General features: G+C 36.9%; 1 protein-coding gene across 3 annotated transcripts in view; it reads left to right on the plus strand.

Moving 5' to 3' along the window:
• The window catches only part of FGD4 (FYVE, RhoGEF and PH domain containing 4), a 129,038-nt gene that overhangs the window by 89,425 nt on the left and 21,583 nt on the right, over window positions 1-18,030 (plus strand). For 2 of the 3 annotated variants that reach the window (XM_042992084.1, XM_042992085.1), the window contains exons 16-17: window positions 5,330-5,470; window positions 6,651-6,828. In XM_042992084.1, coding sequence (XP_042848018.1) covers window positions 5,330-5,470; window positions 6,651-6,828 — 319 coding nt within the window. Of the gene's footprint in view, window positions 1-5,329; window positions 5,471-6,650; window positions 7,119-18,030 lie in introns of those variants that run through there. The other variant, XM_007090721.3, reaches the window with a different exon arrangement.

Below are 18,030 nucleotides of genomic sequence, written 5' to 3' on the forward strand. Positions count from 1 at the left end.
AGTCAAAAAAATCTAAACAAATTCTTAGCTCTTAGGCCATACAAAAACAGGTGGTGGGCTGGTGGGCCGTAGTTTGCCTGCCAATGCTCCTTAAGGTATCTATGATGAAGGGCCAGTTTTATTTCCAAGCCACACAACTCAATATTTTTGTAAAATATGCAATCATGTTGCTTGCATGTCATCACAAAGTCAAATTGCTCTAAAAGTTTCTAAGTGCTTATTCCTACTTTCTGTGCTTTGTCTGGAATGGGTAACAGAGCAGTTTGTGAACCAGCACTGTTCAGTGGATGGCACTGAGTAGTGCTACCCTAAAGATTTGAGCAATTGAAAATAGAAGCAAACCACTTGCTTCCCATAATGTGTATAATAAAATCTATTTAGTCAATGATTTTGTTCCCTTTTTAGCCAGTGATATATATATATCAGGGGACAAAGCAGAAAACTATAAATGGGTCGTCAAAGAGTTGTTGCAATTTTAGAACCTTTTTTTTTTTTTTTAATTTACATCCAAATTAGTTACCATATTGTGCAACAATGATTTCAGGAATAGATTCCTTAATGCCCCCTTACCCATTTAGCCCATCCCCCCTCCCATAATCCCTCTAGCAACCCTCTGTTTGTTCTCCATATTTAAGAGTCTCTTACATTTTGTCCCCCTCCCTGTTTTTATATTATTTTTGCTTCTCTTCCCTTATGTTCATCTGTTCTGTGTCTTAAAGTCCTCATATGAGTGAAGTCATATGATATTAGTCTTACTCCGACTAATTTCGTTTAGCATAATACCCTCCAGTTCCATCCACATACTTGCAAATGGCAAGATTTCATTCTTTTTGATTGCTGAGTAATACTCCATTGTGTATATATACCACATCTTCTTTATCCATTCATCCATCCATGGACATTGGGCTCTTTCCATACTTTGGCTATTGTCGATAGTGCTGCTATAAACATGAGGGTGCATGTGTCCCTTCGAAACAGCATACCTGTATCCCTTGGATAAATGCCTAGCAGTGCAATTGCTGGGTCGTAGGGTAGTTCTATTTTAATTTTCTGAGGAACCTCCATACTGTTTTCCAGAGTGGCTGCACCAGTTTGCATTCCCACCAGCAGTGCAAAAGAGATCCTTTTTCTCTGCATCCTCACCAACATGTGTTGTTGCCTGAGTTGTTAATGTTAGCCATTCTGACAGGTGAAAAGTGGTATCTCATTCTGTTTTTGATTTGTATTTCCCTGATGATGAGTGATGTTGAGCATTTTTTCATGTGTCGGTTGGCCATCTGGATGTCTTCTTTGGAGAAGTGTCTAATCATGTCTTTTGCCCATTTCTTCACTGGATTATTTGTTTTTTGGGTGTTGAGTTGGATAAGTTCTTTATAGATTTTGGATACTAACCCTTTATCTGATATGTCGTTTGCAAATACCTTCTCCCATTCCATCGGTTGCCTTTTAGTTTTGCTGATTGTTTCCTCTGCTGTCAGAAGTTTTTTATTTTGATGAGGTCCTAGTAGTTCATTTTTGCTTTTGTTTCCCTTGCCTCTGGAGACGTGTTGAGTAAGAAGTTGCTGCAGCCAAGATCAAAGAGGTTTTTGCCTGCCTTCTCCTCGAGAAGTTTGATGGCTTCCTGTCTTACATTGAGGTCTTTCATCCATTTTGAGTTTATTTTTGTGTATGGTGTAAGAAAGTGGTTCAGGTTCATTCTTCTGCATGTCGCTGTCCAGTTTTCCCAGCACTACTTGCTGAAGAGACTGTCTTTATTCCATTGGATATTCTTTCCTGCTTTGTCAAAGATTAGTTGGCCATACATTTGTGGGTCCATTTCTGGGTTCTCTATTCTGTTCCATTGATCTGAGTGTCTGTTCTTGTGCCAATACCATACTGTCTTGATGGTTACAGCTTTGTAGTATAGCTTGAAGTCCGGGATTGTGATGCCTCCTGCTTTGGTTTTCCTTTTCAAGATCACTTTGGCTATTCGGGGTCTTTTCTGGTTCCATACAAGTTTTAGGATTATTTGTTCTAGCTCTGTGAAGAATGCTGGTGTTATTTTGAGAGGTGTTATTTTCAATGGAATACTACGTGGCAATGAGAAAAAATGAAATATGGCCTTTTGTAGCAACATGGATGGAACTGGAGAGTGTGATGCTAAGTGAAATAAGCCATACAGAGAAAGACAGATACCATATGGTTTCACTCATACCATATGGATCCTGAGAAACGTAACAGAAACCCATGGGGGAGGGGAAGGAAAAAAAAAAAAAAAGAGGTTAGAGTGGGAGAGAGCCAAAGCATAAGAGACTGTTAAAAACTGAGAACAAACTGAGGGTTGATGGGGGGTGGGAGGGAGGGCAGGGTGGGTGATGGGTATTGAGGAGGGCACCTTTTGGGATGAGCACTGGGTGTTGTATGGAAACCAATTTGACAGTAAATTTCATATATTAAAAAATAAAAAAAAAAAAGGTGTTATTTTGAGAGCATTCTGTGAAGAATGCTGGTGTTATTTTGTGTTGAATACGTAGATTGCTTTGGGTAGTATTGACATTTTAACAATATTTGTTCTTCCTATCCAGGAGCATGGAATCTTTTTCCATTTTTTTGTGTCTTCTTCAATTTCTTTCATCAGCTTTCCATAGTTTTCAGTGTATAGATTTTTCACCTCTTTGGTTAGATTTACTCCTATGTATTTTATGGGTTTTGGTGCAATTGTAAATGGGATCAATTCCTTGATTTCTCTTTCTGTTGCTTCATTGTTGGTGAATAGGAATGCAACCGATTTCTGTGCGTTGATTTTATATCCTGCCACTTTGCAGTTTTTTGGTGGAGTCTTTTTGGTTTTCCATATGGAGTATCCTATCTTCTGTGAAAAGTGAAAGTTTGACCTCTTCCTGGCCAATTTGGATGCCTTTATTTCTTTGTGTTGTCTGATTGCAGAGGGTAAGACTTCCAAGCCTATGTTGAATAACAGTGGTGAGAGTGGACATCCCTGTCTTTTTCCTGACCTTAGGGGAAGTTTTTCCCCATTGAGGATGATATTAGCATTGGGTCTTTCGTATATGGTTCTTATGATCTTGATGTATGATCCTTCTATCACTACTTTCTTGAGGGTTTTTAGCAAGAAAGGATTCTGTGTTTTGTCAGATGCTTTCTCTGCATCTATTGAGAGGATCATATGGTTCTTGTCCTTTCTTTTATTGATGTGATGAATCACATTGATTGTTTTGTAGATATTGAACCAGCCATGCATCCCAGGAATAAATCCCATTTGGTCGTAGTGAATAATTCTTTTAATGTATTGTTGAATCTGGTTGACTAATATCTTGTTGAAGATTTTTGCATCCATGTTCATCAGGGTAATTGGTCTATAGTTGTCCTTTTTAGTGGGGTCTCTGTCTGGTTTTGGAATCAAGGTAATGCTGGCTTCATAGAAAGAGTTTGGAAGTTTTCCTTCCATTTCTAATTTTTGGAACAGCTTCAAGAGAATAGGTGTTAACTCTTCCTTAAATGTTTGGTAGAATTCCCCTGGAAAGCCATCTGGCCCTGGACTCTTGGTTTTTGGGAGATTTTTGATTACTAATTCGATTTCCTACTGGTTATGGGTCTGTTCAAATTTTCTATTTCTTCCTGTTTCAATTTTGGTAGTGTATATGTTTCAAGGAATTTGTCCATTTCTTCCAGATTGCCCATTTTATTGGCATATAATTGCTCATAATATATTCTCTTATTATTCTTTGTATTTCTGCTGTATTGGTTGTGATCTCTCCTCTTTTATTCTTGATTTTATTTATTTGGGTCCTTTCCTTTTTCTTTTTTGATCAAACTGGCTAGTGGTTTATCAATTTTGTTAATTCTTTCAAAGAACCAGCTTCTGGTTTCATTGATCTGTTCTACTGTTTTTTTGGTTTCGATAGCATTAATTTCTGCTCTAATCTTTATTATTTCCTGTCTTCGGCTAGTTTTGGGTTTTATTTGCTGTTCTTTTTCCAGCTCTTTAAGGCGTAATGTTAGGTTGTGTATCTGAGATCTTTCTTCCTTCTTTAGGAAGGCTTGGATTGCTATATACTTTCCTCTTATGATTGCCTTTCCTGCGTCCCAGAGGTTTTGGGTTCTGGTGTTATCATTTTCATTGGCTTCCATGAACTTTTTAATTTCTTCTTTAACTTCTTGGTTAGCCCATTCATTCTTTAGTAGGATGTTCTTTAGTCTCCAAGTATTTGTTACCTTTCCAAATTTTTTCTTGTGGTTGATTTCGACTTTCATAGCATTGTGGTCTGAATATATGCACGGTAATGATCTCGATCTTTTTGTACTTGTTGAGGGCTACAATTTTAAAAACTTTTAAATTATCTCGGGTTCCAGGATTCTGATTGCTGGTCAGTATTTACCTTTTTGCTATCGCGTTATTATATCATTGATGCTGGTATAGCATTGTGGTTAAAAGTTCAGGCTCGGGGCACCTGGGTGGCTCAGTCGGTTAAGTGTCCGACTTCGACTCAGGTCACGATCTGGCAGTCTGTGAGTTCGAGCCCCACATCGGGCTCTGGGCTGATGGCTCGGAGCCTGGAGCCTGCTTCCCATTCTGTGTCTCCCCCTCTCTCTCTTCCCCTCCCCCGTTCATGCTCTGTCTCTCTCTGTCTCAAAAATAAATAAACGTTAAAACAATTTTTTTTTTAAATAAAAAAAAAAGTTCGGTCTCTGGGGGGCACCTCTGTGGCTCATTCGGTTCAGTGTCCGACTTTGGCACAGGTCATGATCTCACGGTTTGTGAGTTCGAGCCCCACGTTGGTTTCTGTGCTGACAGCTCAGAGCCTGGAGCCTGCTTTGGTTGGATTCTGTGTCTCCCTCTCTGTCTGCCCCTTCTCCCGCTCATGCTCTGTCTCTCTCCAATAAACATTAAAAAAAATCAATTAAAAAAAAAAAAAAAAGCTCAGGCTCTGGATCCAGATCCAAATTCTAGCATGGAAATTCCTAATGTGTGACCTGGGGAAAGTAATTTCTTCTCTGAACCTCAGAGAGAATGCAAATGATATCTTCTTAGGGTTGGTGAAGATTAAATGAAGTAGTGAACTAAGAAAAGTGCCTGCATAGCAAGCATTCAATAAATGTTCAACTTTATTTAAATTTGAGGCCTGGTAATACTTAAATATTTTCCCTTGTTCATAAAAGATCTAGATAAGTATTTAAATAATAATTGGGGATGAGCCCTTTTTGGATATCCCCGAGAGACATTTTATATGAATATATTGTACTTTATGAATGTTCCAATACGGTGAATTACTCTCTACCCAGTTCATTTTGTGTTCTCTTTCTCTCACTCTCCTTCCATTGTATTTTTTAGATTGAATCAGCAGAAGTGTCTGGAAACAGTGTAGTGTGCAGCTTTCTTCAGTATATGGAAAAGTCAAAACCTTGGCAAAAAGCTTGGTGTGTGATCCCCAAACAAGACCCTCTTGTGCTGTACATGTACGGTGCCCCCCAGGTATGTAAACTGCATTTTTCTGAGGGGATGGAGGTCCTGGGGTACAAAGGGAGGTGAATAGACACTGAAATCAAAATCTTTCCATTACTGTCCTCTATAGAACAAGAGAGTTCAACCACTTGCATTGTCTTTCATTACAATTGAAAAATAGTAACTAAAATTCAAGTTTATTTAAACTGATTTTTAAAGTTTTTAGGCTGCTTTTTAAAATATAGCCCATAATTTCTTCCCCTTGTGCCTCATTTGTCTCCTCCCTTCTTCTCATTCCTCTCCAGTGGTTTGAGAAAGGGTGAGTTGGATTAGGAGGGGGCATGAGAGAAGGGGTGAAGCAGAGGGAGAAGCAAGGAGGAGAAGGAGCCTTTATAATGCCAGGAAATGATTATAAGTTGGGTTTTTTTTTTCCTGAATGGATGGATACCTGAAAAAGAAAAGAATATGAGAGGAAGGGGAATTTAAATCAACCTTGGATTAACATTATCCAGTAGTAAGTTTTTGAGAACCATGTGTGCATAGATGTGAACTAAATCTATGGGAACAACAGACATGCAGGCTGAGCTTCTCACCAGAGCAGCCCCAGACACTGTGGCTTGTGTTGTGCTTGAAAAACACCTGCATTCACCTGGAAATATATAAAATCTTCAACGCATCTGTTGTATTTTACCCTATGTCTGCATTAAGAGCTAGGAAAACCTTATTTTAGAAATAGACTACAAATACCAAGGTATATATTGTCTTCTGTTTCGTTGTTTTTCCCATAACTGTTTTTGTGCATAAATACATTGATGCCTGAATAAATGGATCACCAAATAAAGCTGCGTTTGGTAATGAAATCATCATTAACATTTGCGGCTTTTATGCGATACCTAATTTTTTTCCCTTTTTCATCTGAATGAAGAGTTGAATAGACTCCTTCACAGAGAGAGGGTGTAGGATCAGTGAATCGTAGCTGATTTAGGTATCAGCTCTCATTCATTAATTCATTCAGCCAGCATTATCAGTGGCCTCACATGCAGGCAGTATGCTAAGTCCTGGATGCCCATCTCTGTCCACGGAGAGCTCACAGGGTGCATCTGTGTAGAACAGTGGTAGCAAAAGAGGTTTAGTGGGAGCCAGGTCACACAGGCCCATGCACAGCAAGCTAGTACATCTCACGCTCCTATGTACCATGTTTTTTCCTTAGGATGTCCGAGCCCAGGCCACCATTCCACTCCTGGGTTACGTTGTGGACGATATGCCAAGGAGTGCAGACCTGCCGCACAGTTTCAAACTGACCCAGTCCAAGTCTGTGCACAGCTTTGCCGCAGACAGTGAGGAACTGAAACAGAAGTGGCTGAAAATCATCTTTTTAGCTGTCACAGGTGAGACACCAGATGGTCCCAACAAGCATCCAACCACCTTGGATGATCATCCTGAACCTAAGAAAAAATCAGAATGCTGAACTTCAGGACCATCCACAGTGTGGAGGTCCTAAGATTTACAGCTCAAGACATTCCCAGCCCTCCTCATTCATCTCTTAGCACTTTATGTTGAAAAATATAGGCTCTTAAATGCATCTTTTGGGGAAGTACTTTCCTATGTTTCTGTATTCATAGTGAAACTAATGTGCAGAGCCATTCTACCGGTAAAAGTTTGAAATAATGTGAAAATGGAACATTTTTTAATGAGCTATTCCTTGCATATGTACTTTTGTCTTGAAGAAAATGTTATCAGTGGATTCTATCACTATCAGGTTAGAATAGGCCACCTCCATTTAAGGTCCTGTAATGTCTTCTCCTTCACAGGTAGGACTTGTAACAGTTTGAAAGATATACCTCCATGTTGCCAAAATAGATCCGTGGTAAAAAAATAAATAAATAAATAAATAAATAAATAAATAAATAAATAAATACAGGGACAGTTTAGGCTATTGTATTAACTTATTTAATTTAGTTTATAAAGCTCAAGCTGCATAAATGATGTATGTTCTTTTAAAACAACAAGGACAAATTGTTGGTGTTCAAACTTTCAACTTATTAAGAAAAGATAATACTTGTTTTTGTAGAAATACTCCTAAGAATAAAATATCTCAAGTATATAGCAATTATGTGTATATAGTATTAAATATGAATATAATTATATTATACATGCTTTTCTCTTCAGCTTTAGGTTCATATTTGTCTCTAATTTATTTTTTAAATGTAAAGCATGTTTTATCTTGCAATTGAACAGTGTTCTAAACTTTAAGAAATGTTTTTGGTGATTTATGTTTAACTGATTGACATCTTAAGGTATTGATATTTTTATAATAAGAAAAAGCAGTAATTTATTTGGCATGGGATATATTAGTTCCAACAGTATTTTTAAAGTACTATTTTTTCGTTCTGTGCCTATTTAAAACAGTGCCTCTCTTTGAAGGTGCTAATAATACCTATTGAAATATATGATGAGGGTGTAATTAATGCTTCAGTCTTGATTATTCTGAGATAAAGTGCACTTTGGTCACTGGGATGGTCAAAGTCACACAGGTTATTTTATCTTTCACAATCTCGCAATTTTTGCAGCAGTTAATATCAGCATGTGCACAAATTTTCACAGAAACCTAAACTGTACAAGATACCTGACTCTATACAGAACTGGGACATAGGGAAACTACATTGATTGTAATGTTTTTCTTTTCCACAAGACTGTTAAAGTATGGCCAAATGCGGACTATATAACTAACACTTCAGATAACTGTGTGGGCCTATTCCTTTTTCCGATGGGGAACAAAATTCACACGTGATCACCTGTGTTTGAGGTGCAGGGAGATAGATATTAGAGGAAGTTTATGCTCAACTCTTTTAACCACCTCAGTGAGGAAGAGGAGGGAGAAACACAATAATGAAAAGCAATATTTTAATGGCAAGTTTGGGGGAGGTACAAGATGATTGAAGAGAGTCTGAGCGCTTTTTCTCATCTTCTGGAGAATTTTTAATAGTCCAAACATGATTTCTTGTACAAAGGCTACTTTTCACCATACTGTGGTTGTGACTAAAATCTCACATTAGGTTGACTATTTAATTTAATCTTTTTCCCAAATTAGTATTTTTCCCCTCATGTAGCCTGTTATGCCCCAAACATTATCATGTTTAAATGCCTAAGTCAGCTAGAAATCCACAAGAATGACCCCACTATCTTGGCCTTTGAGGATGACACCTTAAATGTAGAATAGATTCACTCAGAATTTGAGACTGCCACACATTTATTCAGGCCTGCTGTTTTAAGAAATATTTAAAGTATCTTTTTTCCCCACTCCAAAAAAGAAGGTAAACTGATTATGACGGACACAGATTGCCTTCCTCTATAAAAAGGAAAGTCAGCCACGATCATTAACATTAAACCAAATATTTGGAGTCAGAAAGAGATAAAGGTAGCTTCTTAGGCCCTATCAAATAAGGGACAGACTCAAAGAAATGTTACATTACTTCTCTTTTCTAGCTGCCAACCTTGGGGTGGGTATGTATGTACACCATATGTGTTCAGGGCGGCTTTTGAGAAGGTTACACTATAGCTATAGATGATGTGTTGGTGTTCTTAATCTCAAGAAAAGAGAAGCAATAAAAATGCAGAATGATTATCAGTAAAACATGACTTTCGTAAATGTGGACAGAGCAATGGAAACATAAGGGCCAGTTAGAAGATTTATGGGCCAAGTTAGTTTTGAAAACTCTTTTGAACAGCAAGCAGACTACACTTTCCCTACCGTAAGTTCTTCTCCTGGGAAATCGAGCGATATGGACACACTCAAGTTTTGGCTGAATAAATATCAATGTCATTTAATTAGGTTATTGAGAGAGCACTCCTGTAAAAAGAATATCATCATGCTCTTAACATTATCTTTAATTTAAAAAAATCAGAAATATTCGTACTAGAAGAGAATTTCTGATTATTCAGTCACCGTCTTCATGTTTCACCCCGTGTTCTTTAGACAAGCACAAAGAGAAGCACTGAAGCAGCCTTACCTGTTTCTCTTAAAGAATCACTAATGCTTTTACTTGGAGAAAGGCAAGGGCATACTCTTAGGCATTTAGTAAACACTCAACTAAACTAAAAGACTTCAAAGTGTGATTGGTTTCAAGAACCATCTCCATCTTGGTTTTTGACACCCCTGAGCAGCCATGACAAATTGAACATAAAAAAACAATTAATTGCTTTCCTATTAAAACAACATCCCATATAGGCTTTATTCTTTATCTTCCCTAATTTGGTGCTTTCCAAGCCATCTTTAAAGTGCCCTTCCTCCAAACCTAAAAAGTACTTCTTCGATAAAAACTGCTACTCACCACAAACATTCCAGTTTTTTAAACTTAAATTTTGCTTTTATTGAAAGTCTCCCATTTGGTACATTAAGTACAAAATGTAGTGCAGACTTCTCTCCAGATTTTAAGTGGGACTCGGTAATGAAAAATGCCACCAGCCACTTTCCTAATAATGGCATCTACGATGCCATCATGTATGCAAGCAATAAAATTCTTCAGGGTATGTTTTTATACTGAAATTTTAATACGAATGCCTCTAGCCACAAGGAGATAGAGAATTAACTTCTAGAAATGATACTATAACTTCTCGGGAAGAGAAGGGGAGGGCATTATTCCTTGGATTCAAGTAACTGTCAAGGGCATCTTTACTTTTCCAAAGGGTATGGATAGTGAAAGAATTAAGCACATCTGCACTACGTCATCAAGCTCCTTTCATTTTCTGTGAAGTTTAACATAACATGCAGGTTGGCGTACTTACCTTCACCAGGTGACCTACCCCAATTAAAAACAAATACTCCAACCTAAAAAAGTACTAAACTTTTTACAAAAACCTTTTAAATATACCCTGTCCCATATATAGATACACATTTGGATTTTTTAAAAGAGTACTTGTAGTAGTCATGAGTATATAAAGAAAACGACAAGCTTCATAGTGCTGCAGGGTTGCTAAAGACTCATTGATGCCTTTAAAAACCGTATATCAAAAATTCTTCTGTGAGTTCACAGTTATGTTTTACTTTCTCTCGTCAACTTTGTGGAAACAGGGTGGTTGTTTTCCCTTCAAATTTTAGATCCCACTTCTGGTTATATTTAAAGCCTTAAGTTCTTATGCTGAGAATATTGTCTGTGATAACTCTAATTATTATCTTTCTGGACTAGATATGTCCAGAGGAAAGGGCACCAACAGGAGCAAATAAACTTCTAAGGAACAAAGGTCTTATTTTTTTTGCAGGTATCCTTGCTATAATGCAGAATAGAAGGTTAATTAAAATTTCTTACATCACATGATATTCATGTTAGCGGGTCTAAGATTAAGCACATGGTATTAATAAGCTAAAATTAACTCAAAAGGCAAGAATGTCTTAATGTTTTCATTCTTCAATTTTGTATTCTTCAAGAATGTATTAATATAAAAACTGTGGCTAACCAGTTCTTATTCTATAGAACTGTATTGACACCTGTAGTGGATCGTGTTACTTCTTCATTCTCATCCAATTTTAGTAGAATCAAATTGCTTTTTATTTTCATATTACTACCTACTATAGATTCTTCAGATTTAGAAAATATGAGTCTGATATATAAAGACCATTAGATCTACTTTTAAAACCCTTTCTGTGAATTTATGCATATATGTATATATGTAAAAACACTGTTGATTTCCAATTCTGTTTTTCCATAGGAATGAAATTTTTATAGAAATTGTTCTCTTCACTTAAATATCTTAACATGAATTATTTACATGGGTTTTTAATACAATTCATTCTTCTCTATGCCCCGTAATCATGTTCTCATGAGCAGATAACTTTGCTTTCTTTACTGATACAGTAAAGAGGAATAAAAAATTAGGAACTGAAATAAGCAAGAGTGAACAGAGAGGTGGACAGAAAGAGACTGCTGATCTCCTGATCAGAGCAGTGTATGTTAAGACAAGAGAAAAATACTTTAAGTGCAGTAGGGATATGAACTATAAAGTAGAAGTCTTTGTAATAGCATACTGATGGGATCTGTTGCCCCCAGGTCTTTCTCTATTACTTACCTTTTTCTTTAGGCTTAAAAGACTTTCATCCTATTGGGCCATTTTCTGCACTGTTTTATGAGGTAAAAAATTCCTCTAAAGTCAATCATGGTTTTCTACTTTTTGGACTGAGCGTTTGGCAGAACTAGCACATGGCTTCTACAAGATAGTTTTTAACTCATTGGAGTCACTGAGGGTTACATGATGGTATCCTTCTTCCTAAAATTTGTGATGGTAGATTTAGTGAGAGAGTAAATCAAGAAATCTCATTGTAGCATATTTTAATAAGTAAATACCAAATACATAGAGTGATATATACACAGGTTTGGAAAGAAACACAGTAGTCTGTGGGGACCATTATGATAACAGAATTGTATTATATATTACATATTATGTGGATATTGGAATGTATCACTTTGGGGGAGGGGTCTCCATTCATTAGCAATCATATCTGTATATAAAACTTTTTTTTTTTTAACCAAACTAGCGTTTTATTTTGTGAGTGACAATTGACTGATATTTTTGAGTAAGTGTTATCTGGGTTTTTGAATTGTTGACTGGTCAGTTTGAAAAGGTATGTTATCAGAATTTTAGAGTTAACTCCAATGTGAAAAAAGCATACACAAAAAGTAATTCTTTTCTAGCTATATGAATGTAAAATATTTGCATATAGTGTATATATTGTGTAACATATGTATATTTGGTCACAAAGGCATAGAATTGGAAACATTGTAAAATTAAGCACTTTAATTCCTATTAAATATTAAGCATTTGTATCTTGTAAATAAATACGTCCTTAAATGAATTATAAAGACTTAAATGTTATTGCAGCCAGGATTGGAGATGTTCACATGATTTTGTTTGTCTCAGAGAAAAGTTACTCCAATAGAGTACCAATGCTGCTTCCTACCTCTCATTCCCTACCAAAACCTGTGTAAATCTCTCAAGAATAAGGCTGTGACAGAAGTCCGGGTTCCCTAGGTGTGGAAATAGGGACTTCTCCCTGTGATAACTCCAAGATTACATCGGCAGGAAGCACTACAACAGTGCTGCTCTCTTCTCTGAGAAACGACTGCTCTACTCCATAGTTAATGGTGTTCGCCTAAATTTTCCAGTCATATGTGGGGAAACAGACATGGAAATGGAAGTCAGAGAAACTGTCTGAGTTGTAGTCCTGCTATTACGTATTATATGACCTTATACAATTTACCTGAGTCCCAATAATAAAGTCTTATGGCCAGTCCAAGAAATATGAAAAAGGCACTTGCTGACTACAAAGCACTCTACAGGTAAATTGTATTTCATGGAATGCTTCACTGGGTTTCACCCAGTTACTGGCTTTTGATTTAAAACATAAAGCATATCTCAAAAAGGAATGTGTGAACAGTATGATTTCACAGGTAAAGTAATGAATTAATTTATTAATTGATACCCAAAAACAATTAGCATCAGGGGCGCCTGGATGGCTCAGTCGGTTGAGCATCCGACTTCAGCTCAGGTCATGATCTCGCCATCCGTGAGTTAGGGCCCCACATCAGGCTCTGTGCTGACAGCTCAAAGCCTGGAGCCTGTTTTGGATTCTGTGTCTCCCTCTCTCTCTGCCCCTCCCCCACTCACGCTCTGTCTCTCCGTCTCTGAAAAATGAATAAACCTTAAAAAAAATTAATAAAAACAATTAGCATCAGCTGCAGAATTCCTTAAACTAAAGGTTGTCCTTGGCTTATTGATATGACTTGTTTGAGTTCACCTTATACCAGATTAGAAACATGGTGGAGAGAGCCAGTGTGGGTAACTCAAGGCTTCTCGAACGAATGTACATAGGAATCACTTGTTAACGTGCAGATTCTGATTTAACACGTTTGTGATGACACAGTTCCAACAAGGTCTCAGGTGATGTTGATGTTCTGCAAACCATTCTTTGGAGTGGTGGTTTATACTCATACATTAACATAGCGGCTCATACTTAACTGGCTAGAAATACCTGACTTCCATTATTTGTGACTTTAGACACAAACGCTTTCTTGAAACGTTGTGGGACTTAGGTGATATTTTAGTAAATTGCCTAGCCCACATGAGGCATTCAGCACATAATATCTTATTTTTAATTGAACTATAGTTAAATAATTATTTCCAGGTGTACAATATACTGATTCAACAATTATATATATTATAAAACGTTTGCCATTAGTTACCATCTTATAATATTGACTATATTCTCTCTACTGTACTTCTCATCCCCATGACTTGCTTTTATAACTGGAAGTTTATATTTCTCAAACACCTTCACAAATTTCTCCCATCCTCCCACCCCTCTGGCATCCACCACATCTCTATGAGATTTTTTTGTTCGTTTGTTTTTTAGATTCCACATATAAGTGAAATCATATAGTGTTTATATTTCTTTGATTTACTTCACGTATTGCCCTCTAGGTCCATCCCTGTGGCAAGTGACAAGATTTATTCCTTTTTATGAAAGAACAGCAGAACATATTCTATTGTATTTATATATACCACATCTTTATTGATAGATAACTTACGTTCCTTCCATATCTTGGCTATTGTAAATAATGCTGCACTAAACTAAACATATATCTTTTTTAACCAGTGTTTTCTTTTTCTTTGGGTAAAGAGCTGAAAGAATTAATTGGGTGGTATGGTATTTTTATTTTTAATTTTTTGAGGAAGCTCCATTCTGTTTTCCAAAGTGGCTGCACCAATTTACATTCCCGCCGCACCAACAGTGCATGAGGGTCCCACTTTCTCCATCGTTGCCAAGAGTTGTTATTTCTTATCTTTTTGATAATAGCCATTCTGACTATAAGATGATACCTCATTGTGGTTTTGATGTGCGTTTTCCTGATGAATAGTGATGTTGAGCATCTTTTCATGTGTCTTTTGGCCATCTGTATGTCTTCCTTGGAGAAACATCTATTCATGTCTTATGCCCATTTTTATAATTGGACTATTTGTGGCTTTTTGAGCACTTTTGTGGTTCCATACAAATTTGGGGATTATTTGTTCCAGTTCTGTAAAAAACACTGTTGGTATCTTGATAAGGATTGTATTAAATTTATAGATTGCTTTTGGTAGTAAGAAAATTTTAACAGTATCCTTCCAACCTGTGAACATGGTGTATCTTTCTGTTTATTTGTGTTGTCTTCAGTTTCTTTAATCACTATCTTATTGTTGCAGAATATAGGCCTTTCATCTCCTTGGTTAAATTTATTCCTACACATTTTATTCTTTTTGATGCCGTTGTAAATGGGGTTTTCTTTTTTAAATTTATTTATGTTAAATTGTATTTATTTTGAGAGAGAGCACAAGCAGGGGAGGGGCACAGAGAGAGGGGGAGAAAGGGAATACCAAGCAGGCTCTGCACTATCAGTGTGGAACCCAATGCAGGGCTCGAACCCATGAACCATGAGATCATGATCCAAGCCAAAACCAAGAGTGAGACACTCAACACACTGAGTCACTCAGGTGCCCCTTAACTTGATTTATTTTGAGAGAGGGAGAGCAAGAGCAAGCGGGAAGGAGCAGGGAGAGAGAGGGAGAAAGAAAAAGAATCTCAAGCAGGCTCCATGCTCAGCCAGCCTGTAGCCCAATGTAGGGCTCGGTCCCATGACCCTGGGATCATGACCTGACCTGAAATCAAGAGTCAGACACTTGACTGACTAAGCCACCCAGATGCCCCAGTGTTGTTTTTTTTTTCTTAATTTCTCTTCCGTGAGTTTGTTATTAGTGGATAGAAACACAACAGATTTCTATATGTTGATTTTGTATTCTGCAACTTTACTGAATTCATTTATTTCAATAGTTTTTTGGTGGAGTCTTCATGGTTTTCTACACATAGTATCATGTCATCTGCAATATAGCAGTTTTACTTTTTTCTTACCAATTTGAATGTGTTTTTTTTCTTATCTGATTGCTGCAGCTAGGAGTTTCAGTACTATGTTGAATAAAAGTGGTGAAGGGCACCTTGGCGGCTCAGTTGGTTATGCATCTGACTCTTGATTTCAGCTCAGGTCATGATCTCATGGTTCATGAATTCAAGCCCCGTATCAGGCTCTGCACTAATGGTGCAGAGCCTGCTTGGGATTCTCCTTCACTCCCTCTGTGCCCCTTCCCTGCTTATGTTCTCTGTCTCTCAAAATAAATAAATAAATTTCAAAAAAAACCCAAAAGAATAAAAGTGGTGAAAGTGGATATCCTTGTCTTGTTCCTGACCTTAGAGGAAAAACTTTCAGCTTTCACCATTTAGTATGCTAGCTATGGGTTTGTCATATATGGTCTTTATTATGTTGAGGTATATTCCTTCTATACTCACTATGTTTTTATCATGAATGGATGTAGAATTTTGTCAAATGCTTTTTCTGCATCTATTGAGATGATCGTATGATTTTTGTCCTTCAATTTGTTAATTGACTGATTTGTGTATTTTGAGCCATCCTTGCATCCCTGGAATAAATCCCACTTGATCATGAGGAATGATCCTTTTAATGTTTTAATTGTTCAATGCAGTTTGCTAATATTTTGTTGAGGGTATTGGCGTCTGCGTTCATTGGGGATATTGGTTTTGCAGTGTGTGTGTGTGTGTGTGTGTGTGTGTGTGTGTGTGTGTGTGTGGTGTGTTTCTTTGGTTTTGGTATCAAGATAATGTTGGCCTCATAGAATTTGGAAGCATTCCTTTCTCTTCAATTTGTTTAAATAGTTTAAGAAAGATGGGTATCAGGGCGCCTGGCTGGCTCACTCAGTAGAGCATGTGAATCTTGATCTCAGGGTTGTGAGTTCAAGCCCCATATTGGGCATAGAGATTACTTTAAAAAATTAAAATTAGAAAAGTGTTTTTTTAAAAAAAGGATGGGTATTAACCCATTTTCAAATGTTTGATAGAATTCATCTGTGAAGCCATCTGGTCCTGGGCTTTTGCTTGTTGGGAGCTTTTTGATTACAAGTAATGGAATTGATTTTCTGTTTCTTCCTGATTCAGTCTCGGAAAAATGTATATTTCTAGGATTTTATTCATTCTTCTAGATTGTCCAGATTGTTGACATATAATTTTCATAGTGGTCTCTTATAATCCTTTGTATTTCTGTGATGTCCATTGTACTTTCTTCTCTTTCATTTCTGATTTAAGTCTTCTCTCTTTTTTTCTTGATGAATTGGCTAAAGGCTGATCAATTTTTTCTTTTCAAAGTACTAGCTCATTGTTTCTTTTTTTTTTTTTTTAGTATATTTCATTTTGCTCCACTTTGATATTTATTTCCTTCCCCTATCTTAGGGCTTTGTTTTTTTATAGTTCCTTTAGGTATAAGGTTAGATTCTTTCAGATTTTTCTTTTTTCTTGAGGTAGTACTGTATTCCCACAAAGTTTCCTCTTAAAACTCTTTTTGCTGCATCCCAGAGGCTCTGGAGCATTATATTTCCATTTCATTTGTCTCTGGGTGTTTTTTTATTTCTCTTTGGTTTCTGCATTGACCCATTGGTTGTTTAGTAGCATGCTATTTAGCCTCCACATGTTTCTGTTTTTTTCCAGTTTTTTTTTCTTGTAGTTGATTTCTAGTTGCATAACATTGTGGTCAGAAAAGATGCTTCATCTGATTTGAATCTTGAATTTATTGAGACTTGTACCCTAACATATGATCTGTCCTGGAAAATGTTCCATGTGCACTTGAATGTGTAAGGGTGCCTGGGTTGCTCAGTCGGTTAAGCATCCAGCTCTTGATTTTGGCTCATGCCATGACTTCACGGTTCATGGGTTCAAGCCATGCATCAGGCTCTGCACTGACAGCATGGACCCTACTTGGGATTCCCTTTCCCTTTCTGTCTGCCCCTCCCCACCCCCTTGCATGCACATGCGCATGTTCTCATTCTCAAATATAAATAAACTTAAAAAAGAATGTGTATTCTGCTGTTTGGGGATGGAATGTTCTGTATATATCTGTTAAGTCTACATGGTCTAATGTGTTCAAAGGCAACTGTTTCCTTATTGAATTTCTGGCTGAATGATCTATCCATTGAGGTAAATGCGGTGTTAAAGTTCCCTGACAGTATTATTGTCAATTTCTCCCTTTAGGTCTGTTAATAATTATATGTTTAGGTGCTCCTATGTTTGATGCATAGATATTTACAATTGTTATATACACTTGCCAAATTGATCCCTTTATCATTAGGTAAAACCCACCTTTTGTCTCTTGTTACAGAATTTGTTTAAAGTCTGTTTTGTCAAAAATTGAGTATTGCTACCTCAGGCTTTTTTCCCCTGTTGCATGGAGAATCTTTTTCCATCCCTTCACTTTCAGTTTGTGTGTGTCCTTAGGTCTGACGTGAGCCTCTTGTAGGCAGCGTATAGATGGGTCTTGGTTTTTTATCCATTAGCTCACCGTATGTCTTTTGTTTGGAGCATATAGTCCATTTACATTTAAAGTAATCATTGATAGATATGTACTTATTACCATTTTGTTCGTTGTTTTCTGGTTGTTTTTGCAGTTCTTTGTTTCTCTTGTTCTCCTCCTTTGTGGTTTGATGACTTCATTGTTATGCTTAGA

Source organism: Panthera tigris, chromosome B4, assembly GCF_018350195.1.
Source record: "Panthera tigris isolate Pti1 chromosome B4, P.tigris_Pti1_mat1.1, whole genome shotgun sequence".
Taxonomy (NCBI): domain Eukaryota; kingdom Metazoa; phylum Chordata; class Mammalia; order Carnivora; family Felidae; genus Panthera; species Panthera tigris.